We start from the raw sequence: 19,584 nt of genomic DNA, 5'->3' as shown, positions 1-19,584 counted from the left end.
GGCTTTTGACTCTCTGGAGTGGCCTTTCCTCTCCGCATGTTTGCAAAGGTATGGCTTTGGCAATAAATTTATAACATGGATCAAAGTATTATACATGAAACCTAAGGCCCGTATTATAATAAATAATTGTATATCTGAGTCCTTCGCATTACACAGGGGAACTCGTCAGGGTTGCCCTCTTTCCCCGGCCCTCTTCGCCCTTGCGATTGAGGCACTGGCAATGCGTATAAGATCCTCCCCTAACATCCAAGGCATAGATATAGCAGGTCGGGTAGATACCATAGGCCTATATGCCGATGATATGGTGATATTCTTGAATGATGTGAAAGAAACTTTGCCACAGGTGATATCCCTTATAGATAGATTCAGTAAATATTCAGGTTTACATATAAACCTGCTGCCCCTGCTCCGACTGGCACGATTAATATGGAGACAAATTAAGAACGTAATTGGGTTTTAAAGATGTTATGGCTGAGATGCCCCTGTGGAATAATAGCTATTTTCCGGGCTTACTGAATCACCCATCTGCCGTTTTTTGGATTCAGTATGGCGTCTCTTCATTGGGAGATTTGTATGACCAGAGGATCTTAAAGTCTTTTGAACAATTACAGGCCACACGATATTCCGAGATCTCAATTTTTTCGCTATCTGCCCCTGAGGTCGGCTCTTCAATCACATATGAGGGATGGGGGTGTGGACCGTACTATTTCATCTTTACCTCTGATAGGAATCCTTAATTCGCAGGGCCCCCAAGGTCTCATATCCTCTTTGTATACATACATGCTGTCAGTAGGGGCAGAATCGGCCATAAGCTCTATTGAGAGGAAGTGGGAACGGCTCATCCCTAATGCGCAAAGAGAGGAGTGGGAGGAGATTCTAGAGTCTCCGACTGGAGTATCACCATCTATTAATAACAGAATGATACAACTATATATAATAAATGAATCATATTTGACTCCGTTGCGACTTTTTAGGATGGGTCGGCTTCAATCATCAGAATGTATACGATGTCACTTGCCAGATGCTGATTTTATTCATATGGTGTGGCAATGTCCCACTATCCTACACTACTGGAAAGAGGTGACTACACTACTGACATCCCTGGTGCAGGCCACTGTCCCTCTAGAGCCATAGGTCTGCTTGTTTGGAGTATGGGAGGAAGAGACTTGAGATCGCTATACTGGGGTCTTCCTGCACGAGACGCTGTTTATGGCACGGAAGGTGCTGGCATTGCGGTGGATGGGGAGTTCATGTCCTTCCCTTAGATTTTGGATCGAGTTGGTAAATTCGATTGTTCCATATGAGCGCAGGTTATACCAAAATAGGGGATGCCCGGGTAAATTTGAAAAGATTTGGGGGAGGTGGAATTCCTCTCACCTCACTTTGCAAGGTTGAGACATCACATGCGACATAATACGATACGGGAGACCAGGCTGCGGAAATAGTAGATATTAGTTAATGTAGTGGTAGTTGTAGTTTAGGAATTTTAGTTAGATTTTATTTCTGAATGGTATGACAAGGCTTGTGAAATTGAATTGAAATACAGTACATGCTGGAAAATGTATAGGCAATTATCCTTTATGTATGCTTGAAGAAGGATAGGTACATATTACCTTGTTTATAAGAGTGTGCAATTTCTCTGCATTATATTTTACAATGGACGGAAACACGTGTGCTATGTATAATGCTTGTTCTCATAAGCCATTGTGTATGTTGTACATTCTTTGTGTCCTCAGGTTCAATAAATGAAATAATAAAGTTACGTTAAAACCAAGCACACCATTGTTTTTCTTGTGAAATTCTCAATAAGTTTGATGTGTCACATGACCCTCTTCCCATTGGAAAAAATAAAGTTGGATTCAAAATGGCCGACTTAAAAAATGCCGCCATGGTCACCACCCATCTTGAAATGTTTCCCCCCTCCCATATGCTAATGTGCCAAAAACAGGAAGTTGATATCACCAACCATTCCCATTTTACTTAGGTGACCCACCCTGTACATCTATTTAGAGCCTTTGTATGGAATCGTAGATGTGCCAAACAGTGCAACATTGCCCCATATATCTGAATAGGCCTGAGCTGCAATTTTTCCAGATTAAAAGGGGTACTGTCCAGAAAAAAAACAAAACAAAAGCTTCCAGCGCTTTACGAGCTTTTTTAACCCTTCATACAAGCAGTGTCGGACTGGGGTGTCAAGGGCCCACCAGTAACCAACTATAGGGCCCCACCTTTCAAATACATGCAAATTTGACATTATCCTCAATCACAAATGTATGTAATAATCAACTGGGTATATTGGTAAATTAATACGAGGCTGCCTCTGTCTGTACATAGTGACTCAAGTATATTGTGCCAAGTACTGCTCATATAAGAGGGTAGTGGCCAACTCTTGCACATGTGGCCCAACGGAGGATTCTCCTGTTATCCTGTGGGCCAGTCCAAGAATGCATACAAGGGACATGACAATGGTCATACATCTACCGATCATTAAGTGTTGGCATATTTTAGCAAAATACCATAATGGCTTATATAGAAGAAAACAAACAACAATAAACACTGAATGGAAATCATGAAGCAAAATAAACTACAAGGAACACCGAACTTCCACTAAAAAGCCAATAGAGGTGAAGCTGGCACTGAACATGGAGTAACCTATCTGTCTCTACTGTATCTTCTGCACAAGGATGAGTCAATAAAAGGGACAGAATTGTTTCAGGAGGCATGAAATTCAGTTATAAGCCACGCTCCATTTAGCTTCAGAAGATAATCAGGTACCTGAGGTGTGCAGAGGAAACAGCGGAGGAACCACTGGGAGGGAAATCTTCCTTCCATAGATCATGAGAACATTGCTATGGTATTAACGCTCCCAGAAAGGTCCCAGTAGGAACGATGCATTTACAAGAAGTGCTAGCATCACTGTCAAGTCAGTCAGCCCCTTGGGATAGGAGGAGCAGGCCATGCATGAAATTATGGTTTTTCCACCGTTTTCATTTCTTCTTCGCTGCTGAGCACGGGAAGGGTTAAGCACTAAGATAATTGAACTATCATCCCGGCTCAGAAGTCTCCTCACATCGTAGTGTCCTTCTAATATAAATTGCTCCCTGCAAGTCATGGAGAACATATACATCAATCCCGTTTACGGTGCTGAATGGCTTGTTAGAGGCGCAGGCTTAAGTACAACTGAAGGCTAATACACATTTCACCTATGGCAGGCAGGCTGCCCACTAGGAGCCTTGCCAGGCCGCCGTCCTTACACAGCTTAATTTAATGAGCTGTCGGGCGCCCATTGTGTCTTTTGCAAATAATGCCGTGTTGTGCGGCTGCTGGCACCGTTCACGTTAGAAAACTTCACGGTCATACCTCTGGCTCGAATGATAGGTTTCCTTACACTATGATGGCCTGTCACTTGTCATAAATAGGTCTAAATGCCGCCATCCCTCCGATTCCGGCGTTGGTTTACTTCTGTTTCCGTGCCTTTCTGTTCCAAAGATATGTACTCCTCCTCCTTGTATGTAAATCTGATCTTGTTAGCTAAGGGGGTGTGGTCATCATCTTGTCTTCTTGAGGATCACGCCCACTTGGCTAACAAAACTAGATTATTATGCATGGAAAAGGGGGTCATATCTCAGGAACGGAGAGGAGCAGATTTAAAAAAAAAAGCAATTCCAGATTCAGGGGAACAGCACAGGTTAGCAGGGGCACTGTCCAGAAAAAAAAGAGAAAAGCTTGCAGTGATTTATGAGCTCTGTTAAGCTTTCATACAAGGGAGGTCCCAATGGTCATACATCAACCTATGCAGACCAGGTAAAAGTTACATATTAATGGCAAGTGTCAGGTCCTCCTTAATGGAGTTTTCTTGCAGTCGACATTTATCACTTATCCACAGGATAGGTAAGAAAATGGGAGCGAAACTGCTGTACCCATAACCTAAAATGTTGGAAATACTTATTAAAGAAACCTGTTTCCTTAAGTGCAGATACAGGGTTAATCTGTAAGTATACAGTGTTATAAAGCTGCGCAAAAGTGCGGCTACCAGGAAAAAAGGACTTACTTCCTCCCAGGAGCTGCCAACTTTCAGCCTTGGAGGCGTGAACGGAGCGGCTACAGTCATCGCTCACTATAAGCACACCTCGGCAATTTGATTCACAGCTAGCTTTAATATATAACAGTATAATAAATGGGTCTGTGAGCGGTAGCTGTAATTGCTCCATTTCCTGGTAAGAAATAACTCAATTTGCTCTCGGTAGCCGCACTTTCAGAAAGGCGGCCATGCAGCATTTTAAACGCTATGAATCTGGATATTAAACGTATGTCTCCAGATAAGTAGTATTTCCCATGGTGACAGGTTCAATAAACCGGTTCCCATCTCCAGGTTTTGGCTGCAGAAAAAAGCAGTAAAAAAAAGCAACGTGTGAACATAGCCTTAGAGAAAGCAAAAATTGAGGCAATACATCTTCTTTTCTAGATTTCAAGGTTGGGCGGTATCATATGGCTTCAGATTGGCAAACTCATCTATGCCATAGTCTGACATATTTTGCTTCGCCTTAAAAATAGAAACGTCAAATTACAATGAGAACCATAAAAAAGTCAAATAAAGTAAAAATAAAAAACAAATCTTATTTTATTTTTTGCTGTACTGTAATTACAGTGGGTGGTTTACGCTTCCAAGGCTGGTGGGTAAGACGGAGCAAACACAAAAGGTCTCTCACTCCGTCCTGACCTCACCCATCACTTACTGCACAGAAAGGAAATCCAGGATCTTCCTTTGGGAGGGGACGTTATCTAAATCGGGAGCTTCACGTAAATATCAAGGATGTGCTCGATGCTAAAGAAGGACAAGGCAATTGTTTTGGCTACAAAGAGTCCTGAAGAAATATTTTTTATGAACCAAAATAAATACGGATGCATCCACCCGCCGAAGAGGCGACGAGAAGTCAACGATGTGCCATAGTGAGAACTTTTATTTTTTTAATTTTTATTAATGTCAAATTTTAGGAAACTACATAAATGGCAATTCCCGTCCTGTGGTGGTCTCATCAGAACAACTTAATGTACAAGGAGAACTTCACCTACAGGTTAGCAAGGGTGTCAGGGGGAGGTGGAAATTATATGTGGCTGCACATAATCTGCGTAGATTCATATTTCTTACTAATGTTAAAAAAGTAGTGCTATACAGAGGCAACGTCAGTATTTGGTCAGTTTTCTACCTCAGTATTTGTAAGCCAAAACCAGGAGTGGGTGATAAATACAGAAGTGGTGACGTGTTTCTATTAAACTTTTCCTCTGATTGTTCCTCTCCTGATTTTGGCTTCCAACTACTGAGGTAAAATACTCACCAAATACTGAACATGTGAACGTGGCCTTAAAGTATAAGGCTACTTTTACACTTACCGCATTTTTTGCGGTCCGTTATTGCGGCCCGTTTTTGCGATCTGCCGGAATAACGGGTTGCAAAAAAGCTTGCGGATCGCACTTTTAAATTTCTCCAATACTATCGAAATAGTATTGGAAAAAAAAAGGCGTTCCGCAAAAACGGAAGTCACGGTGCACCGCAAAAACAAACTTCCGTTTGTTTTTGCGGCACAATTAACTTTCAATGGCGGCTACGTTCGTACTCTGTGAAAAAGATCGAGCACGCTCAATCTTTTTTCACGGCCGCAAATACGGCTCCCCATGGACGTACGACACACGGCGCACCTTTGAATTTTTGCGGGCCGCTTTTGCGGCTCCACAGGCCCGCAAAAACACAGTAAGTGTAAAAGCAGCCTTAGGAGTGCTGCAGAGGTAAAACAGTTTCACCTGGCCCAGGTGACTACAGAGACCTCACAGGCTTCTCTGTTCACCCTCTTGGAAATTTTGCTTCGGTGCAGCTGTATACAGTCGGTATAAAATCTGGGTATTTTTCATCTCTGACTGTGGTATCAACTGATAAAATGCCGTCAAAACATACAAGAACTCCAGTGCAATGATCGCATAGGTTATGAGCCATTAAAGATAATCCTGTAAATTTAGTGACGCACGGAGACTTTTTAATAATTACTCCGTTATGGAATGTATTACTGAAAAATCCAGCAGAGATGAAGATTGTGCGCGGCTTCTTCTCCTCCATCAGCAGAGTCTGCCTGAGCCTCGGACACGTGCTGGGCCGTGATGACTATTTTGTGTAAAAATCTACATTTTTCTTGCTTTGTTGGTCTGTTTTGCTGTTGTGTTAATGATTTTGTTGGTCTTTTTTTTGCAATACTTTTCCATTTACATGCACAGAGAAGAAGCCGAAGGAGGCTTCAATAAAATCGTTCTATATACTGTATTGTAGATTTTTTTCCTTCCAGTAAAGCAACAGTCCTGTTCAGTAAGCAGATCAGACATGTCCAGAGTGATACTCCGGTGTTTTTGAGGTTCCTGGCCTTTAACTTACCGTACATGCATAACAGCCATAACAAAGAGACAGGCATACAGGTCAGGGCAGGCACACCATTGTACAAAGGCAGGAGCAATGCATGCTGGGCAATGAGGGAATTGAAGTTCCAGCTCCTTTAGTGCTGGCAGAATGCTGATGAAGAGAAACCAGACACTTAAAAAAAGCAGATAGCAAGTCATAGAGCCGGAATGAGGATAGCTCTTGGATATACTAGGCAGGTCCTTGCACCAAACCCAGTTTTGTGAGAGAAGAGGGAAGTAAGGCCCTTCTTTTCTACGGATTTTTGTGTAAATTAACAGCTTCAAAGGTTCCACAAATGTTATTACAGATTAGGTGCCTGGTATCTACAGGTGAATGACCCATCAGAAAAAGCTGACTCTCCACTCAATATGTCAAGGGGGTGCCAGATTACAAAAAGATGGCTGCCTAATTTCATGCGCATGTCCACAAGTGATTATGGCTGAACAGCAAAAATAAATACGTCCTATAGACAGTGCTAATCCCCGACATATACTGTGATTTGCTCATTAGCCCCTCCATTCCCTGCATGTAGCAAAATTAGGCACTGTATGACACATACAGAAGAGGGCCCCTGTTGGTGACTAGTATATGGGCCCCTTGTAGTGCAATAGTTCATCATGATGCACAATTCCACCACATTTGTTGGTAGAAATGGGTCCCCTTCGCTTCTTGGCGTCCTCTGTGGTTGCACAGGTTGCACCGGTGTCATGTCCGCCCCTAGTATGGCATATTGGCCTATGTTGGAGTGATACATCCGGTGTGTAGGTGAGCCTATAATAATTCACCTTGTAGGATGGACCTGAAGGCTTTATATATATGTATATATATAGAGTATATATATATATCATTTGTCAATGTTGCAGACACAATCATCTCCCCCGGATTGAGATTTCCGAGAAATGATCTGTCCATATTGACAGCGGCATAACGGAGCGATTCTGCAGCCTCCTTCTTACTATACAGTACATTTCTGTAACAAAAGCAGATTGTTGAACTGAAGCTTCCACATGTTGATAATATTAATGAGCGCTGACATTTAATTAAATGTTTCCATGTTTTGTAGCAGGTGGAGAGAAATTTATATCATCCACCTCTAAGAAGCGGCACTCAACTCCAAGTGTCTCATATCCTGAGCATCTTAAAATATGCTGGGGAGGGACAATATATCACTAATTGCTACACTAATTGCCGTAACAGGATTCGATCAATTTATACTCGAATTAACGGTATCTACAAATTCATTGTTAGGATAAACAGCGCTGTAGCACCTATTTTTATGTTGGTTTTTTTAATGCTTCCTTCTATTTTTACTGTCATTTCTAATTTTTTTACAGCTCCTTTGAAGGAATAGTCATTTTACAATTTATTTTTGTCAGCCTGTCAAGTCGTTCCATCAAACACAATGTGACAAGCGCCGTGGTCCGCTGACATCAGTAGTCACAGTCTGTCCTCCAGGGTTGCCATAGACCTTACTGGTCTGCAAGCTTTAGATAAAGAAACGAGTCATGTGAACTGTAATATTTCTGCATAGTACGTATACTGCCATGTATATATGTATTATTCCGCTATTTTTTTCCAATTATTAAATTATATACTATTACTAAGAACAAGTCCATTGTACAGTGGAGTATTAGCTCTGTATTTCCCGGCCCTGGCTCAATGTACAAGCTCTGACCTCAATTCATCCATAATCTTCTCCCTCATTAACCAAATGGAAATGGTAATTTACAGAGCTACTTAGTGTTAGAGCTTTTAAGGTCACAAATATCCGGTACTCGTAGCGTTCTGAAAGCCAACGGTGGAGTCTGACCCATTATCCTGATCAAAACCACCAGTAAATATTCCGCTGTCGATACTCAAGTGCTCAGTCTTTCTTTTATATGTAATGAGCTATTTTTTCGAGAAAAAAAAAAACGCAAAGTGCTACACTCATATATTCCAAGACGTGTCTCATTTGCTTCAGTGAAGTGAAAGAGTGCCAGAATCAGCAAGACCCAAGATCTGGCACACTCCGCTTGGCAGGCTGTTAAGTCCTTAATATCCGGGAAATGCTTGGGTCCAGTAAGAGATCATTTGGAGGACAGACGTATTGGCACAGTCTGGTTGGAGAGTCTGCAGAAATATGAGTGTATGCCTAGGTGGGAAAGAGCCGTAAGGGGGTAGATGACTGAAATAACAGTATAATATGGCATGTACCTAACAAACTACATAACATTTATACCTCTACTGATACAGTCATGCGCAGATTACATGGATTTTTAGTGCGTTTTTTTTTACGTAAGTAGCAGTGACATTGTGAGCACCGAAAATCAAGGGCAGTGCAGATGCCTCGGACTTCTCGCCTTATGCCCTTGATTTCTTGGGAAGTGCCACTTTCAACTGTATTGACGTGAACTTGACACTGATCTAGTAGGATCCTGTGGTGGAGCAGGGAGCCATAGCCTCCTGTGTAATGGGTCACAGGATCCCTGCCCCACCATACTCCATACTGTAGGCCTGGTTTAGACAAATGTTTTACACCTACATATGCATTAAATCGGATACCACTAGGGCCAATTTCATTGAATAGGGCTGCACAAGTGACAGGTTTACACACGGACTGAGTGTCAATGTGAAAACACATCGCAGCATGAACTATTCTCTTCATTCTCCATATTTCAGATGAAAAGTGCTTATCCAAGTGTATAGGTGCACAAAAAAAAATCAGATTATTTGTACAGAATGCAATTTTTACAGTTATATTGCAATTATTTACCAAGGAAACTGATGGACGTCACATGGATGTAAGCGATAATATTTCTTCTTGTGGAGAGTGACAGGCCTGGCATGTCAGATTAAAGAGACTTACAAGCCATGAGCAATGCTTCTCTTGGAAATTAAATATGCAAATGGCCCCTTCAGAGAGGAAGAGGACTTGAACTCAGTCAGAAGCCTCTCTTACAGCTAAATCAGATCTCATGCTTTGCACTGGAGATTAGCAAAACCTCGAAAAACTGCGTTTGCAAACTGAGATTCTGGTTTGGCTTTTATCCTAAGTCATGTGACAAGGCTTGTTAAGGGTGTGCGCACACGCTGCAGATTCTGCTGCGGTTCCGCAGTGGATTTGGCCGCTGCGGGTCCGCAGCAGTTTTTGCTGCGGTGTACAGTACCATAATATCCTATGGATATTAAAAACCGCAGTGCAGACGGTGCGGATTTTTCCGTGCGGTTTTCCTGCAGTTTCTAAACCACAGAAAGAATTGACATGTTAATTCTTTCTGCGGATTCCGCAGTGGTTTGCCATCTCCTCCATTGTGGAGATGAAAAACCGCAGGGCAAAACCGCAGAGCAATCCGCAGGTAAAACCGCAGGTCTTTTGACCTGCAGATTTACCTGCGGATTTTACAAAATCTGCGCGGCCAAATCCGCACCCCAATTCGCAGCGTGTGCACATACCCTAAAGGTTCAATATTGACTTTTAGAATTGCAACTTCCAATAGGTAGAAAAAGAGTTTAAGTTCTCTTCTTCTCTGAAGAGACAATTTGCATATTTAATTTCCCAGAAGAGCCTGTAAGCCTCCATATACTGGTATGTCAGACAGGCATATCACTTTCCACAAGGAGAAAAGGCGTCCGTTAGATCCCAGGCAGAAGCCTCTCATACAGACGAATCAGATCACATATGTTACACTGATGAGGAGCAACATCCTGAAACACAGTGTCTTCAAATTGAGATTCTGGTTTGGCGTTTATCCTAAGTCATGTGGCAAGGCTCGTTAAAGTGTCGATATTGACTTTTAGGATTGCTACTTCCAATAGGTCGTGTCATGGTTGGATTTTTGATTAGGTAGATACACCCTTGTGCGTGCTGTGGCCTGTCCTAATTAGACAGAGTCTTATTGAGCGCTCAAGGAAGGAAAGACGCCACACCTGGTTAGCAGCAATCCATTCCAGCAGAACTCTGCTGGTTTATTGAAATATACATGGTTTTTTATCAGTTCGTACAAAGGAGTGGTTACTCATTAACATAAAGGCTGAACTTCTTATCTAATTGGTCAGTTTAAATACACGAACATATATGGATGTCCGACCTGGGGTTACTTAGACACCACATGATTTACTGTCCGGAGTCTTGCAATGTCAGCAAGACTCCAATATCGGCTGGACCATCTGGCCTAACTTCCTCTTCTGTATGTCTAGGAGACATGTCACAAGACAATGCTATCACGTTGGTTGTCCAGACAGGCTTCATGGGGTTAGGTCATCTTTAGCCACTGATTATAAAGTTCAAACTGTGAATATGTATCTAGGTGCATATGGCTATATAAGAATACATGAGTATATAGCAGTGTATAGCCTATAGCAGGCAAGTGAGATCTAGAGGAAATACATATATATTTCCATAACAGTCGCACTAAAGTTCTACAAAAAAAAAAAATCAGTATTTTGCTGCATTTTACAAAAAGCCATTCCCATATGGTGGAACAAAAATATGCATGATTCCAGAGCATACAGTAGAGTTTCACATCGTCAGATTTTCTGCAGATTTTTAACTTTTAGCAAATTGAAGGAAAAAATCTAAGATAGATCTGTGGCAGCGTTGTACGAAACTTATTCATTCGTTGTTTTGGCTAAAACTGCACTTGTGTGAACATGACAATGTCAAAGTTCTTACTGCACATAGTTTGTTGTTTTATGCCCAAAGCATTCTTGGATTTGATGGCATGGGAGAAAAGTATAAATGAAAGTTTTCTCCGCTAATCTTTTTTTTCTAGTCTTTTTTAGTTCTAGTAGAAAATACTGCACCAAAATGCAGGTTGTGACCTGGGCCTTGTAATCTTATATCCTTACTAACAGACCTGGCTTTTTAAGGGCCTGTCACACTAAGAGATATTGCTAGCAATATCGCTATAACTAGTGACGTTATAGCGATATTGCTAGCGATATCGCTGTGTCTGATACTTACCTACGACCGCTCCCCCGCTGGTTATCGCTGATCGCGCGAGAACGTCCAGGACTGTTTCTCGTCGTCAGCTTCCTGCGGCGCTTCCTGCTGTGAAGGCGAGCGACGCGTGGAGCCGGGCGGGAGGACGCAGGATCGCCTAGTGTGACAGGTAAGTAGCGACCCCCGTCCCCAGCGATGTCGCTGGTGAGATCTGCCTGTGTGGCAGCTCACTAGCGACCACTTAGCGATGTACCAGCGATCCTGACCGCGTCATATCGCTGGTCGGGATCGCTGGTACATCGCTAAGTGTGACAGTACCTTAAGGCTCATCTGTGAGTGGGAGGTTTATACTAATTTACATTAAATGGGCATTTCTGCTCTTTAGGGGATCTTCACATTCTGAGCAGTGCCAATCATCAACTTTCTTGTAGTTTTTGGACATACATTTTAAGTAAACATGTAATCCAATTTGAAAATCTATTGCACTATTTAACTTAAAGGGAATCTGTTAATTCTGAGAGCGGCATGATGTAGGGGCTGAGACCTTGATTCCAGCGATGTGTCGCTTGCTGGTCTGCATTTTGTCATTTTATACAATCACAGTTTTCTCTGCTGCAGATCTAGCAGAGCTCTGAATGCTGATGTCTGTATAACCCCGACCACACCACTGATTAGCAGCTTTCTGTGTACACTGTGTAGTAACAGGAAGCTGGGGTCAGAGTTGGACCAGGAAGCACGAGACACCTAGTCCTCTAGTGATAATCTCCTGCTGATAAAACACTTATGGTATTGAAACTACAACATGCAGCCCAGTAAGTGACACATCTTCGAAATCATGGTCTCATGCTCCATATTATGTTGCTCTCAGATTACATAGAAAAACATGCTGACAGATTCTCTTTAACTAACTTTACACAACTTTAACTTCTATTCTGACATCTGTCCCCCATGTTCGCAATGTTTGTAATTTACTTAGGCCATGAAATTCACCCTAAACTAAAATTATTTTTCGCAACACATTTAAACTATCGTAGTTAAAGAGGATCTGTAGGAGTCAAGAATAGGGAATATTCTCAGATAAGATGGTGGCTGTTGAAATCTTGTCAGTCTACAAGATGCGTGCTTTTGTTGGGGAATTTTGATTATATGAAATATGGAAACAATCTGAACAAAGTATAAAAAGCAAAGCCATTCCTCCATAGTAGTGTGCCAAGTGTTAGGGGGACTACAAGTCCCAGTGCATCATGTCATCACACTTCAGCTTCAGAGATATTGTGTGCCTACTTGTGAAAAATAAATTAAATCGTTCACATTGAGATATTTTTTCTTTTTTTTTTGGCATCAGTCAGGTGGTTACCTGCGGCTGTCTGCATGTATCCTGCGAGCGTACATAGCCTTCTTTCACACAAGCTGCTGGGAAGAAACAAGGTCACGATGGCGAGCAGACAGCTCATAACCAGGAGCGCACAACCTCCGCAGCAGAGAACAGCGCTTGTCTGGAATGACAAAGAAGAGAGCGCCGAGATTTCATTAGTAAGTCACATTAATGCAGTGGATATAGAGTATTCAAGACGTTACATCTGATGAGCGAGCGTTAGGTGAGATGTATGTGCAATATCCTCTGTACTCGGCAGCACATGTGCGGCTTGTCTCAATCTCCACTTCTATGACAGTGTTGACATCAATGAATGCCTGATGCAACATACGGCAAGCTTATCAACACGAAAGCTTCTTGTATGTGATGAACCTACAACCTGTTCCCCAATGACACGAGAAGAGAGATGGCGGAGCAAAACCAACTAGTCACATACTACATCCTAGCCTGTCAGTGGCTGCAACTTACACCTATTTGTCAATTATCTCCACTCTGAAGAAATGCAAGGCACTGTTCACATTCATCACTTATGACGGCAAGAATAGCACAGAAAGTAGACCTAATTTACTTACTGGGTCTGGGCCACCATCGTAAGGCCTGGGCAAATCTGAAAGGGGCACCACTCACTTTCACATCGGAAGTAAGTGGTGCCTGTGATGTCAGGACCTCACGACTAGTCGGTGTCGGAACGTCACTTCTCATCTCTGATGTGAGCAGCGAGCATTAATGCTTTTAAAAATTAGGTCATTTCCAGTTTCTTTCATCAGACAATAAATCATTATTAAATATTTTTAATTTTCTGACAGTTATAGAAAAGTAAGACGCCTTCCCAAAAATAGGAAAAAAATTAGGTAACTCTGTTCATTCTTTTTCCAAATGATCATAATATGATATGCGAGAAAGCAGTGTTGGCCTATGTGACCTCTGAGGCATAGCTATAAGGCAGGAAAAGGAGACAATTACACCCTGGCTCTAGTGCCTGAGATTCCCTAGGCCCCGTTACAAGTTGCCTAAGTGATAAGTATACTAAGTAGGAATTTGGGAGACTCAAGAACCGAAAGGTACACCATACCTCCCAACTGAAAGAGGGACCAAATGCTGAGTGCTGCTGCAAATTTTGACGACACAGCATTTATTCTTAATTAGGCCAGACAATATTCAGTATGACAGGAGACATAGAATATTGTTCATGTGAGTCTGAACATTGTCTCTTGTTGTAGATTGAATTGATGTTTGTCAATTGTATTGTTGAATGACTGATGTTTACCTATTATATCAGCTCCTACAGTTTATTGTGCTGCTATCCTAGGAGAACAGGGACGCAGGGTCACTGATCAATGTTTGCTAATATGTTGATTACCCATTATATAAGTACATGTACTGTATATATAGGAATATAGGCTGAACCGGATGGACAAATGTCTTTTTTCGGCCTTGCTAACTACGGTATGTTACTATGTAGCTTGCTAAACTGCCAATAGTGAAGGACAAACTATGCAGATTGATTAAATATGCAAACAATGAGATTTTACCTCATTCCACCTTTCCCCTGACCTGTGGATACATGTGATTATAAAATGGGACCTTTATGTTGCTGCAAAGAGACTCTACAGAATAGCATCCAGGACACCATGGCTCCAACCTGAGGGATACGGATTTGAGAGATTCTACAGCTTAAGGGACCATGACCTAAGTTGGAGGAATACAGATCTGCTTCACTGTCCATCACTGAGCCCTCAAAGACATTTAGAGTATCAAGGTTAGGATAATCAGCTTGCCTGGCCCCATCGAGAAGTTTGGAGAAGCCAGGTTGGGACCAAAAAGTCACCTGGCTCTATGGAGATGTTCGAAGAAAGAAGGTTACGACCATCCGGTCACCTGACTCCATGGAGACAATCGGAGAAACAAAGTTGGGACCATCCGGTCACTTGGCTTTATGGAGACGTTTGGAGAAGCAGAGTTGGGAGCCATGGAGCATTGAAGACATTGCACAGAGAAGAGCGTAACTGGAAGATGGGGACAAGGCCCTGACATGGTGGGAAAGCGTGACTGACACCTAAATAAGGACAGACTCACCGAATCCAGGATGGATGGTAGCTATTGGTAAACCTCCAGGTTGAACACACACATTCCTTATTAATAGCTTAGGCTGCTGCTTTATTCTTCCCCCATTCTCTGTACTGCATTTTGTGTTCTCTAACTAGTGGATGTGTATACATGTAAGAAGGTAAGTGCATGCTATAATGATGATTTGAGCCAAATGAGCATCTTCTGAAATTAAAGTAAGACTCCACTCACATGACTGTTTCACATATGTTTTCTATCCATTGTATTACTTTCTGTAGATAGAACATGTGCCCATTGTTCTATGAGTATGTTCACAAGTCGTTTTTTGAGGCTCAGGTGTCCACAAAAACTGAGACATGTCAGATTTGAATCAGATTTAGGAATCAAATTCTGTCATTCATCTCAAGACGTCTGTGGAAACAAATGGACAGCACATGGATGTAAAGATTATTCCATTCAATTGATATCCATTTTTTTCTGTCTAATATACGTAGCAGTTTAAAAAAAAAAAGTGTTTAATTTTGAATATAACAAAACGGATACCACAGTGATGGTGAAACTGACATTTGCACAAAAAAACACAGCTGAAAATCAGATAAAAACACGCTTTTCTTGCATACGAGCCCTAAGCTGCATAACATTGGAAATGAGCTAGCATAGACTTTGCTTGTCACCCAAACCCCATGTACTATAAAACCTCCGATTACAGAAATACTGTACAAAATATTCCGTTATATTTGAGAGATAAAATCATGAACCAATTAATAAAAATAGTAAAACAACGTATTGTAGATGCAACTGTACACCATAAAATTAATTTATAACTAGAGGACAGTAATCACACAATACCTAATTATATGCTGTCTTCTACACCCATAGCGTCTTGTATACCTAAAATATCCTATACAATTTTTTTTTTTTAGAAATATAAGTCACAACTCGTTTTTTAATGAATTCTAACAAATAAAACCTACAAAATAAGTGGATGTTGCAGTAAAGGGACTCCTTGAGAAAGCTACGGCGTAACGTACGTTGGAGTTCTGGGGTTTCCATTTCTTTGGTCAGTCTCTCTTCTTATATGGCATGCTTACATCATAAATCTAGTTTTTTACCGGTTTATGATTATATCTTGTGGTTGTTAATACTATGTGTCCAATGCACGTAGCCCTTTGATCTATTATAGAGCACAATACTGACCATATACTTTATTCCCATACATTTTTTTAGGCTCCCCACATATTTTAATGCAGTTTGTTGTTTAATATTTAATACTTCGATAAAATTGTTTTTGTAGTTATTTATGGCGTGGCTAGTCACTTTTTTGTATTTTAAGTAACACAGCAATGCGCCCATAGCCTAAATCCAATCTATGTGCCATGTAAACAGAACCGAAATAACATAGAAAGTACAAGAAGAAATAACACAGATTGTCTGCCTGCTACCTCTGAGATTAGCAGCTGCTCCTTCCTTTCCATAAAACCAGGGAACAGAAAATGTGATGATATCAGTATGATACCAAATTGGCTTCCTCATAGGGCTCAGCCAGCAGGAAGCCTGGAAAATGACTTAACAACTTGACCTCCAGCATTCGGTGGCAGATAATCCTGACTTCGGGAAGGACACCAAATATCTTCTGCCAGGTGGGAATCGGGAGTAATGAGTAAATGGCATCTAACAATCTGGCTCTTAAAGCACAGTAATCTGCATAGGAAATTAAAGGGGTGAATTAAAATAAATCAGAGTCAGATAGGATGAAACGTGAATGGTTTGGGTCCATGAGCGAGTTTACAGATCTGTGAGGAGCCCTGGAAATGAGACGACAAATCGCTTGTTAATATGTCAATCTCCTAATGTTTTTTCTCCATTAGTCACATGGCTACAGACAGTAAAGTCCAATATTCAGCCAAATGACTGTTAACAGGAATGATCATTTTTGACACTGCCCGTGTAAACATACTCAGCGATCAACCAATGTCACTCATCACATTTTTCTTATATGGACCTAAAAAAAAAATCAATTGTCAGTAGCTATTCCCCTTATGTAAACGGAGATGTGCTGCTGAGAAAGATGTGCGCCAGGGGGAGCAACTAAAATGACTAAGTTAATTTTACTCACTTATATAGCGCCATTAATTCCACAGCGCTTTACAGACATGATCATCGCTGTCCCCAATGGGGCTCACAATCTAAATTCCCTATCAGTATGGCTTTGCAGTGTGGGAGGAAACCCACAGAAACAAGGGGAGAATGTACAAATTCCTTGCAGATGTTGTCCTTGCAGGAATATGAATCCAGGACGCTAAGCAATAGTGCTAACCACTGAGCCACCAAGCTGTTCTGTTCCCGTGTCTGTTAGAGAGTTACATGATTTGTTTGTTTAGCTTTAGGCCTCATACCCATTGGCGATTAAAAAAAAGGTCTGATTTCTGGACTGGAAAAAAGGGTGGAGTGTTATGCCAGTGTCATGCGATTTCTATGCAATTTTTTATTTTTCCATCCGTTTTTTTTTCCCAGCCACTCTTTTTCTACAGTCATTTATAGTGTTCTATACCACAGAATGGTGATGGATCCGTTAAAAACGGATGGAAAACGCATGGTCTGTTTTTTTAATCACACCCATTGACTTCTATTGGCAAAAATTGCTGCAAATTGCAGCATGCTGCGATTTTTTTCTCAGACCGATTTTGGCTGAGAAAAAAATCGCAAGTGAGATGTCACCCATTCACTAACATGGGTCAGAGTGCAATCGTCCAATTAAAAATCAGATTGCAATTGTCCGATTTTATCACCAGTGAGTATGAGGCCTTAGAAACAGACAAATGGAATCCATGCCCCAAAATGGATCAGTCTGCTCCCTAATTCAAACTGAAGATGAGAGACCCCAATGAATATGGGGTCCGTCTGGTTTCTTCTTAGTGTCAGGCCGGAGTCACACTAGCGATAAAATCGGACGAATGCAATGCGATAAAAAAATAAAAAAAAAAAAAAAAAAATCGCATTGCATTCATCCCAATGTTATTCTATGGTGCTGCTCCCATCATGCGTTTTTTTATCGGATCCGTTCCTCGGACCGAGACAATCGCAGCATGCTGCGATTGTCACCGATTTTCGGATCGGATTCGACAATGCAAGTCTATGAATGCGATTAAAAATCGCATTGAAAACGCACCAAACGTGTGACTTGTGATTAAATCGCAAGACTTCTCCAGGTCAACAGGAAAGAGCATCAGGCATTGGCATTGGATGTCAATTTGATGGTTAGATGCGAATAAAATTGGTTCATCGCCGGAAAATGGGATGACAGACGGATCCCTGGACAAGAATTCTTTGGGCGATTTCGTACCGTAAAAATCGGACAGATTTTTTAATGTTTGTGTGTGACTCCAGCCTCAGTTTTCACAATGGAAGAAGAGGTGCAGCATGTAGAACTTTTTCTTCAGTTCTAAGGGTATGTGCACACGTTGCGGATCCGCAGCAGTTCCGCAGGCATTGTACAGTACAATGCAAAGCAATGGGATTTCAAAACCGCAGTGCAGATGCTGCAGATTTTTTTTTGTTTTAAATCCGCAGCATGTCAATTCTTTCTGCGGATTCCGCAGCGGTTTGACACCTGTTCCATTGTCCAGGTGTCAAACCGCATGCAAATCTGCAGAAAAACCGCAGGTCACTTTACCTGCGGTTTTACCTGCAAATCCGGGTGGAAAAATCCACAGCTGAATCCGCACTGTATGCACTCACCCCTAAAACGCTGCGGAATCCGCACAAAGAATTGACATACTGCGGAAAATAAACCGCTGCATTTCCGCACGGAATTTACCACAGCATGTGCACAGAGGTTTTTGTTTTCCATAAGATAACATGGTACTGTACATCGCATGGAAAACTACTGCGGATCCGCAGGGCCAAATCCGCAACGTGTGCACATACCCTAACAACCCGACAACAAAGGGCAACCAGACGGACCCAATAATAATCAATGGGTCCTCCCTGCAGGAAAATGGAATTCCCAAAGGGACATGTGAACATGGCCTGAGAAGTGGTCTGGGTTGTTATATACAAGATTATGGCAGCAAATAGATTTTTTTGGCCACAGTTGAAGGAATACCTAAATCTTTCATCGTTACTTATTAGCCACCACTTATTTTCAGGAAAAAGATAACGGCCAAGCAAAAATGAATGACCGTTATATAATATATGGAAGATCCTTGTCTGCCAGAGCAAGAGCCGCTATTAAGCAGTTTTCTGCTCTGACAAATGGGGATGGGTCTCGAGCTCTATTCCGTCTACATGCCTAAATCCAGAGTTTCTCAACGTTCCTAAGCCAATGCCAAGACACCGTGCTGTTTTTAAAACTGGTGCATGAGCATAAAAGAAGTATACTCTAGCAGCATGGTGGCTCAGTGGTTAGCACTGCAGCGCTGAGGTCCTGTCTTCAAATCCCACCAAGAACAACATCTGCAAGGAGTTTGTATGTTCTCTCCGTTTGTATGTTTCCTCCCACACTGCAAAGACATACTGATAGGGAATTTAGATTGTAAGTCCGAATGGGGACAGTGATAATGAGGTCTGTAAAGCGCTGTGGAATTAATAGTAAGTAAAACAAAGAAATGTATGGCATGTACTCTTGGTGGTACAAGAAGCTGGGCCCTGGATCACTTCTTCAAAGAAATATATAAACAGTGGGAAAATGATTTCAACTGGAAACAACAATATAAAGAAAAAAAATAAATGTACATAATAAAGACAAAAACCTAAATATATAACATTTATATGTAG

At 41.6% G+C, this 19,584-nt stretch overlaps 1 protein-coding gene across 1 annotated transcript in view; it reads right to left on the bottom strand.

Moving 5' to 3' along the window:
* LOC141079164 (LHFPL tetraspan subfamily member 7 protein-like) overlaps window positions 1-19,584 on the bottom strand; it is a 240,661-nt gene that overhangs the window by 137,427 nt on the left and 83,650 nt on the right. The window contains exon 2 of the mRNA XM_073565281.1: window positions 12,724-12,862. Within this exon, the coding sequence (XP_073421382.1) occupies window positions 12,724-12,862 (139 nt within the window). The remainder of the gene's footprint in view (window positions 1-12,723; window positions 12,863-19,584) is intronic.

The sequence above is a fragment of the Dendrobates tinctorius genome, unplaced genomic scaffold (assembly GCF_039654945.1).
Source record: "Dendrobates tinctorius isolate UK_male_01 unplaced genomic scaffold, ASM3965494v1 ptg000016l, whole genome shotgun sequence".
NCBI classification, from domain to species: domain Eukaryota; kingdom Metazoa; phylum Chordata; class Amphibia; order Anura; family Dendrobatidae; genus Dendrobates; species Dendrobates tinctorius.
The sequence above is the reverse complement of the archived record's forward strand: the minus strand, read 5'-3'. Positions and strand labels throughout refer to the sequence as shown.